This window comes from Tasmannia lanceolata, unplaced genomic scaffold, assembly GCF_043159265.1.
Source record: "Tasmannia lanceolata isolate RefF3 unplaced genomic scaffold, GAP_Taslan_0.1 ptg000011l, whole genome shotgun sequence".
Classification (NCBI taxonomy): domain Eukaryota; kingdom Viridiplantae; phylum Streptophyta; class Magnoliopsida; order Canellales; family Winteraceae; genus Tasmannia; species Tasmannia lanceolata.
In genome coordinates this window covers 10,583,192-10,592,667 of record NW_027518688.1, presented here as the reverse complement: position 1 = coordinate 10,592,667, position 9,476 = coordinate 10,583,192, and the positions used below count along the sequence as shown (strand labels likewise).

General features: G+C 36.2%; 1 protein-coding gene across 1 annotated transcript; it reads left to right on the top strand.

The window, feature by feature from the left end:
* Nucleotides 1–1,449: 1,449 nt before the first annotated feature.
* LOC143885865 (uncharacterized) lies at nucleotides 1,450–3,546 on the top strand. The gene is made up of 2 exons (XM_077389912.1): nucleotides 1,450–1,926; nucleotides 3,496–3,546. Exons 1-2 carry the CDS (start codon nucleotides 1,450–1,452, stop codon nucleotides 3,544–3,546), a joined length of 528 nt encoding a protein of 175 aa, XP_077246027.1.
* Nucleotides 3,547–9,476: the final 5,930 nt, after the last annotated feature.

Here is a 9,476-nt window from a genome sequence, read left to right as displayed (position 1 = left end):
TACGCCGAGTGTTTACATCACCTGAAATTGGTCTTAGAAATGAGTAGAGAAAAGAACATTGTCCTTAATTGGGAAAAGTGTTACTTTATGGTAAAATATGGCATAGTTCTAAGCCATGTGATTTCAAAAGAGGGAATTAAGGTTGATAAAGCCAAGGTGGATCTCATTGTCCATCTTCCACCACCCAAAAGTGTGGAGGACATCCGATCATTTTTGGGTTATGCGGGCTTTTACCGGAGATTCATAAAAGATTTTTCTAAAATTGCTAGGAACCAATTTGTTGGCAAAAGATCAAAATTTTGATTTTTCCAAAGAATGTTTGGATTCTTTTGAGTGTTTGAAAAAGGAGTTAACTACGGCTCCTATCATTCAAGCACCCATTTGGACCGAACCATTTGAAATTATATGTGATGCTTCTGACTTTGCAATAGGAGCCGTTTTGGGCCAAAGAATTAATAAATTACCTCATGTAATCTATTGTGCAAGTAGGACTCTCAATGATGCACAACTCAACTACACCACTACGGAAAAAGAATTTTTAGCAGTTGTGTTTGCACTAGAAAAGTTTCGGTCCTACTTGATTGGATCGCATGTGAATTACCGATCATTCGGCAATCAAGTATCTTATTGGAAAGAAAGATGCAAAAGCTCGTCTCATTAGGTGGGTTTTACTTCTTCAAGAGTTTGATTTAGAAATTAGAGATAAGAAAGGTACGGAAAACTTGGTTGCCAATCACTTGTCCAGATTACCTAATGCAAAGGATGATGAAGGTCTAATTAATGAGAATTTTCCCGATGAGCAATTGTTGGCTATTTCTAGTGAACCATGGTATGCAGATATTGTGAATTATTTGGTTACAGGTGCGACACCGGATCATTGACCCAACCAATACAAATATCAGTTTCACTCACAGGTTAAGATTTCTTTTGGGATGACCCTTATTTGTTCAAGACTTGTTCGGATCAAATTATCCGACGATGTGTGCCTGATCATGAGCAACAATTCATCCTATCTTTATGTCATGATCAAGCATGTGGTGGTCATTTTAGTGCAAAGAAAACCGCTCACAAAGTGTTGCACTGTGGTTTCTATTGGCCGAGTCTTTTTAGAGATGCTTTTGAATTTTGTAAAGCTTGTAGGTCTTGTCAAACCTTAGGTAGAGTTACAAAGAGGAACATGATGCCCCTCAACCCAATCTTAGTGGTAGAAATCTTTGATGTGTGGGTATTGATTTTATGGGTCCATTTCCTAACTCTTTTGGGAACTTGTATATTTTGTTAGTAGTAGATTATGTGTTCAAGTGGATTGAAGCCATTGCTTGCAAATCCAATGACCACAAGGTGGTGGTCTAGTTTTTAAAAGAAAACATATTTTCGCACTTTGGTACACCTCGTGCCATCGTTAGTGAAAAGGGAAAACACTTTTGCAATAGACCTTTTGAAGCTCTTATGGCGAAATATGGGATTATGCATAAGTTGGATACCCTTTATCATCCCCAAACGAGTGGCCAAGTGGAGGTCTCAAATAGACAAATTAAGCAAATTTTAGAGAAGACAGTTAATCCTAATCACAAGGATTGGTCCATTAGATTAGTGGATGTCTTGTGGGCTCATAGAACGGCATTCAAGACTAATCTTGGTCAGTCTCCCTACCGCCTCATGTATGAAAAAGCTTGTCATCTCCCGGTCAAATTAGAACATAAAGCTTTTTGGGCTATTAAGAAACTAGATTTTGATTTGTCTGATGTAGGTAATCATAGAAGACTTCAACTTGCCGAATTGAAGGAGTTGCGTAACGATGCTTATGAGAATGCAAAAATCTATAAAGAGAAGACAAAAGCTTTTCATGATAGGAATATTTTGAGGAAAACGTTTCAAGAAGGTGAAAAAGTTCTTTTGTATAATTCAAGGTTGCATATCTTTCCAGTAAAGTTAAGATCCCGTTGGGATGGTCCATATTTTGGTGAACAAAGTTTTCTCCCATGGTGCAATTGAAGTTTTAAATCCAAAGAATGGTAAGACATTTAAAGTAAATGGACAAAGATTAAAGCCTTTTGTTGAGTTACCATCGCCAAATTTGGAAGAGGTCACGGATCTCCATAAGCCTCTTTATTCAAATCTTTCCTAAAAGAAAAAGGTACGCCCCTCTCTTCTCTTTATTGTCCTCATTTCTATTTTTTGCATGCATTGAGGACACTGCCTGATTTAAGTATGGGGGGTAGTATTTTTGAAAAACTTAGTTGTGAATTTCTTTTTATGGTTTAAAGTGGAATACTTCATTTTTCTTTGTGTTTGGTATTTTACAAAAGAAAGAAATAAGTAGATATTTTTGGAAAGAAATTTTTATCCCATTTTAAGTAAGAAAATTATTCTATATTTTAATTTTGAAATTTGAGAAACTAAAAAGAACACTTTCTATTTATAAGTTAGATTTCTTTTGGAATCTTGTTTCTAAAAGATTTGATGAGGAGATGAGAATAGAAAGTTGGCTTTTATATGGTACAGTGAAAAAGGAAAGAAAGGTGGAAAAAGAAAGAAGAAAAGAAAAATAAAAAGAAGTACTTTTTGATCTAGTCTTGACTTGTAGCCTTTTTTACTCGAGCAAGTAAGTCTGAAGGGCGTTCTACACCTAGTTCCTTAAAGCTATCTAGTTTGAGAGTAATTGACCAAAAGCTCGCTACAAGGGTCTTCTAGAAAGCTTAAGAGGTCAAGACATTGCACGGATCAAAATTTTGGAACTCTTACTGTATCAATTTCTAAAGACATATGCAAACGTAATTCCAACACTGCTTAGTAACTTGGGTGTCTGGTGCAAGCCCTGTATGTTATTCACGCCAACGGTCGTAGATGAATAATTGAGTTCAATTCTTGGAAATAATGGGAAAGTGGAATGAAAGGTGGGCCATATAATTGTCCAATTTTCTATCAAAATTCTGATTCAAATTCTTTTGTAAGAAAGATGACATTAGAAGCTTATCTATGGGGACAAAAGTGCGAAAAAATATGAAGGAGGATTCCTTGATTAAGATATATATTGAATTTTACAACTTAGAATGGGATAATAAAGATCAAGTATGGGGGTATTCTAGAAGTTTCTATCTTGAATAAAATATTAAAGCAAGGAGGAAGGATTGTATTTGGCTTTATTCTATATTAAGGATTTGCAATGAAAGTTTTTATTTTTAGAATTTTGTGTGTATATTCACTACAAACACTCACGAGACACAACTCGTCCACTAGGGTAACATAGGGGTTTAAAGGCTTGTTGCACGTGCTAAGTGCAATTATGATTCCTACGAAACTGAGTTAGGTTGTTTTTTGTTTTAGTTTTTGTATTTGTTCATTTTTCTTTTTGTTTGCTTGAGGATAATCAAAACTTAAGTATGGGGGAATCTGATGAGTACATTTATGTGTGAACTGTAGGTAGGAAAAACATGCATATGTTATCATTTAAAGCGGTATACTAAGTTATTTTGCTTGTTTTTTGTGTTTCAGGGTTCTATTAGGGATTCTGAGGAAAATATGCTAAGAGGTGGAACAATCTAAGCCGAAAATTGTGTGTGTGTGTGTTCCAACTTGGATGGTCAAGATCAAAGAAGAAAATTCGAATATTTCAAGATGTCCTAGTAGTCCAAATATTGAAGATTTCTTTTCGGTTCCAAATTGATAATGCCACACCGTTATTTTGCTTTGAAAGTTTCAAGCATTTCAAGGATTAGATGAAGAACAAAGAAGAGTGAAGTTCCTAATTTCAATGGTTGAGATTGAAATCAACAAAGCAAGAGAGAGGAAATCAAAACTTATTTTTTGTAAAGCCACCCCCATATTTGGTTAGTTCACTCCCCCTGTTGGATTCCCTTTGGCCGAATACATTTGAAGCTCATAGCGAGTTTGCTTTGTTACTAATACCCATAATTCCCCTCGTTTTTTTATTCTACATACCATGCAAAGGATGAGGTGGACATGGGCATATGCATGGGAATGCGAAATTGCCATGCACTAACGTCCACATATTTAGGGTATCATTATTAATGGGAACAAAACACAAGGTCTGTATATTATTGCTTTAAATGGATTGGCATACATATACATGCATGAAGAAAAGACACTGAGGATTGCCAAAATAAAAGAAGCTTGAATTCTATGGTAACATAAGTGGGGCCCATTTGATCATAGTGTAGTTTTACCATGGTGGTGGCAATATCAATTCACGGCTACAAATGGAAATCGGTTCGTGACAACTGTGACCGAATGGTGGTGCCCACAATTTGAACGGTTTGGATCATCCAGGGGATTGCCATTTTTGGGCAATTTGGATTTTTAGAAAGGGAGTGATAAGGCCGATTGGCAATATTTTAAGGAAGGCAAATTTGCAGGCACGTTGGGAATTATTGGGGCCCACAATGGAGATCGTTTTATGTGAGGTGGGGTCCTGTGTTGTAACCATGTAGTGAAGCTCATCATGTGTCCAACGCATGGTGTGGTCCCCACTCATATCTTTTTGCATTCGGTCAATGGTAGTAGCCCATTAATTTGAATGGTTTTGATCAACCAATGAAGTGGCTCACTATTTTGGGTATACAACAAATATACATGCAAAGAGCCATACGTCAACCCTCTCTCCCATATTCTAAAAAATTGGGGCTTACCTAAACCGTTTCATGAAGTTACATTCGGTGGTTTAAAAAGGCAAATTCTTAAATTGGACTCCAAAATTTTAGCCACCTCCCATCTAGAAATTAGCCGAATTTTAGCCACAATTTGAGCGGTTACGATCAGCCCACGGAAGTGATTTGCGGGATGTAGCCAATGGGTGTTGTGACCCACTAATTGAACGGTCAGGATTATTCTATGGTGAGGGTCATATAGTAACATTAAGACTCAATTGTAGGCCCCATCTAAGGAAACAATTTGGACAGGAAAGAGTTAACAAAGTGAGGACAAATGTGTGTCCAATGCATGGTGTGGTCTTACTATTCTCTCTTCACAACCGGTTAATTGTAGTGGGCCCATCGTTCTCTCTCCTAACTGCACAAAAATCCAAACCGACCTAACTCTTTCCAAGTTTAAAATTTGCTTATTTAGTGAGACCCACTTGGGATTTATTTTAGAATGCTTGGTATCCTTGTTGCATTGCTGCTGGAAAAGTAAACATTCTCACGTCAAGCGTGATGAGCGGTTTGGATGGAAATAGAAAGTAGCTATAGTCCAAAAATAGTTTTTTATCATTCTTGGATGTTCGGCCAAAGAGTGGGATCTTCCATTTTTTTTAATTCCATTGAAGTTTCGCCCAACACTATTGGGGCCCCTAATTAGACCTCTCATGGAAGGCCCTCACCTTGTTGGACAAAATCTGCCTTGGTCTGGCTGTCTTTGTTGACTGGAAAGTCACTCATGTTTGGAGAGAAGCAAATTCAGCTGCTGATTTCCTTTCAAAAGAGGACTGTCCTTGTAAGGGTGACGACATCCCTCCGTCGTCCATCCCAAACCCTCTCAAAGATATTATTGCAACTGATTCTGCTGGAGTCCCCTACACAAGGACATAGCTCTGTATCTCTTATGTTTTTTCTTATCTCTTTTGTTCTTTTTGTTTCCTGGGAGCATGTTCCCCGCCTGTTGGCCTTTGAGCCCCCTTAGATTGTAATTGTCTTTCTCATTAATTTTAGCTGGTCGGGGTCCGCCTAACCCCAACTTACTTACCAAAAAAAAAAGACACTATTGGGGCCCACCATTTAATCTCGTTTTTCTTTATAACAATTGAGTTGTGTTGAAGAAAAAAAAGAAGCAGCAGCCCATGGGATAATCTAATATACTCATTCAACATTTGTGGGGTCCATTAGGGCATGGGCGTGACATCATGGCTGACTTACATAGGCAATGACTAATCTGGGCAAGTATGTTGATATTTTGAGAATGTGATTTTAGAAGGTAAACCCCACGTATAGCTGCTGTTGCTAATTTTTTTTCAACCTTGTGATGACAAATGGAAAGTGATAATTGGGGCGACCCATCTTAGTAGCTATAAATAGAAATTGCACATTTTTAACAAGAGGAAGTTGCCCATTGGACGTACATAATATTCTTATTGCTCTCTTTTGGACCGCTATTTTAAAAAAGGGAAACATCCGAATTAGTAAACCATGTTGCTATTATTTTACAAAAGGATGTATTCTATATAGTGGAGGTGGATTTGTAAAAAACGGAGGGAAGAAGAGGAGGGAGGCATCATCTAGTATTGCAAGGTTTTTTTTTTTTTTTTTTCTCCCCTTCCCCAATAATATTTCGCCCATTGTTTTGTCTCTCATGCTCTCTTTAATTCTCGTTCTCTCTTACTCTCCACCCTTGAAATTTTTGTTTGCTCTCCCTCATTCTCTCTTGTTTTCTCCAAAGAAATTTCGCCCATCACTTGTTCTTGTTCTCTTCAAATTGCATGAAGGCATGTGGTGTGTTCATTCATCCGATCAAACCGTCAAAAATTCAATCCAAGGCAACACCAAGGCTTGAAGCAAGGCGATCAAGGATTCAACCATTGCTAAGAGGAGAAAAAGACTAAGTTTTTCTTTTATCTTTATTTCAAGTTCCACTTTGATGTATTTTTTGTTTACTTTAAGTTAGTGAAGAAGTTATTTTTCTTTTCAAGATCATATATGGCACTTCTTCTGTTCTCGATCTTCTCTAATTTTGTTTATTTTCCCTTCTCTATGAGTAACTAAACCCATCTAGCCATTGGGGAGGAGAAAGATGATTAATTAAAATCAATAGCATAAAATAACATCGTATATAGGGGTTTATATTTGTGGATTCTCAATAATATATAAAATTATTTAGCATGTCTGATCAATAACTCATGGGCAATGACATCTATTGATCTTATTTCCCATTGACCGGATTTATCAAATACACTATCCAATGCAAAAATTGGTTTGATTAATAATCTAATCCAAAACTCATGGTGGATTCTAACCCTACGTAATCTTTTAATCGAATTAAGGTTTCAAATCAATTTTCAAATAATTTTTCAATAAAATTTTAATTCACTTTAGAATAGTTTTTCCAACCAATTTTTCAATCAATTTAGGCTTTTAGATATTGGTTCTCTCATTAGGTTAGATAATTAATTAGTATAATTCCTTTTGGTTCACTTTGCCTAAATATAAGAGTTAAATTTGTGATCTTTTCTTTATTGTTTTTGATCCTTGTCTATTTAGTTTATAAATTTAAATATATTGTTGGATCCGAGGTTGTAGTCTACGAAAATCCTGAGTCCATTCCAGGCAACAATATATCGTAAGTTTATTTTTCGAATAGTATAAGGGTAGAAGTCAAAATAAGATCTTCCCTGAGTTCTACCCGTATTTACACGATCCGTGCACTTGCGGTTTTTTAATATCACAATCAACTCACACGAGCGGCCGGCCGAGCCGGGCCGGGCGGCGCGCGTGTTTGGTATAGCCAAAAGCTCACCGGGTTCATTTGGTGGCTCATGCGCGTAGGCCTCCTTTCTTCTCTTCTAATTCACAAAGCTAAAGAAGCGAAAAGCTATATAAACCCATGAAGCTTTTCTCCACTTTTCAATACGGGACTATTCGCTTTTGTAAAGGAAGTGAGCAAACTCATTTTCACAACTAAAGTGGCTGCTTTTTGTAAACAAAACAACTTTGTAAAATACCAACAAGGGCCACTTTTGTATTAAAATACCAACAATCCCCCACTTATTTTAATAGAAAATGTTTAAAAATAAAATATAACTTGTGTTGGGGAACCGGCGAAGCAACAAGCATTATAAATGTGACTATGTCTTGAACCTTTACTTAATGTAAGTGTATTCTAACTGCCAAGAATTGAAGTGATTATGTCTTGAACTACAACCCTTGGGGACAGAAAGAAGTACATTACACGCATGAAGCTAAAGTGTTCCATTGGTTCTTCCAAGCTTGCACATTACGGCCATGTGCCAATCCCAGTGTTCATGTAAGGAAAAGAGAATTAAGCCCACATTCTCGTTGGAAGCGGCCTACTTCCTAGCAAATATGTAGGTGAGTCTATCAAGGATACTTTTGTAGACTAGACATCCCAGTCATATGAGTTATAGATCTCATTAAGAGTAAAATACTCAACCTCATAAAGCTTCAGGACATCATGCTGGGTTACACCATTGGAATGGACTTCGAGATAAACTCATATTTAGCATGATTGTTCATCAATTACACTATGACTCATTTTTCCTGTTGAAAATCTAGTTCTTGGGATGTCTAGTCCCTAAATTGGGTATCCCATCATAGGAAATTACTCATTAATGGGCTTCAGTTCCATCCCCCTCGATGTATTGTAGACTTTCTCCTTTGATAAGGCCTTAGTTAAGGGATCTGCTAAGTTATCACCTCATCTCATAAAATCAACGGTGACTGCGCCATTGGATATCAACTCTCTCACAGCACTGTGCTTTCTTATTATTTGTCGTGACTTTCCATTATAGTACTTGTTCTGTACTCTTTCAATGGCTGCCATGCTGTCACAATGAATCAAAACTGCAGACACACGTATAGTCCAAACAGGTATGTCAAATAAAAAATTCTTTAACCAAGTAGCTTCTTCACAAGCAGAGGTTAATGCAATTAGTTTTGATTCCATAGTAGATTGAGCGATTATAGTTTGTTTCTTGGACCTCTAAGAGACTGCACCACCACCAATAGTAAGTACATAACATGTGGTAGCCTTGGAATCTTCTGACAAAGTAATCCATTCTGCATCGCTGAATCCTTCTAAGACAATAAGAAATCTCTGAAAATGAATCACATCAGTAATAATATGTTTAAGATATCTCATTACACGTGATATAGCATTCCAATGTTCTATACTAGGACAACTAGTATATCTACATAACAAACCAACATCATATGCAATATCAGGTCTAGTGCAATCTGTAGCATATCTTAAACTACCAATTATACTAGCATACTCTTTGCTATTTACACTATCATTAGCATACAATCTAATACGTTGATAAAAAGAAGTACAAACAGGTTTATTGTCAAAATACTTATATTTTTTAAGTATTTTCTCAATATAATGGGATTGATCAAGAAATATACTTTTTTCAGTTCTAGTTATTTTGATTCCCAAAATTACATTTGCTTCACCAAGATCTTTCATATCAAAGTTTTGCATAAGCAAGTTTTTTATTTTATTAACTACTTCTAAGTTTGAACAAAAAATCTAAAGATCATCAACATACAAGCAAATGATAATACAAGATGAATCAAAATACTTATAATAAATGCATTTATCACTTTCATTAATCTTAAACCCATTTGATATAACAACATTATCAATTTTTTATGCCATTGTTTAGGTGCTAGGTTAAGACCATAAAGTGATTTCAATAGTTTACACACTTTGTTTTCTTAACCAAAGGCAACAAAACCATCAGGTTGACCCTTATAGATCTCCTCTTCTAAACTACCATTTAAAATGCG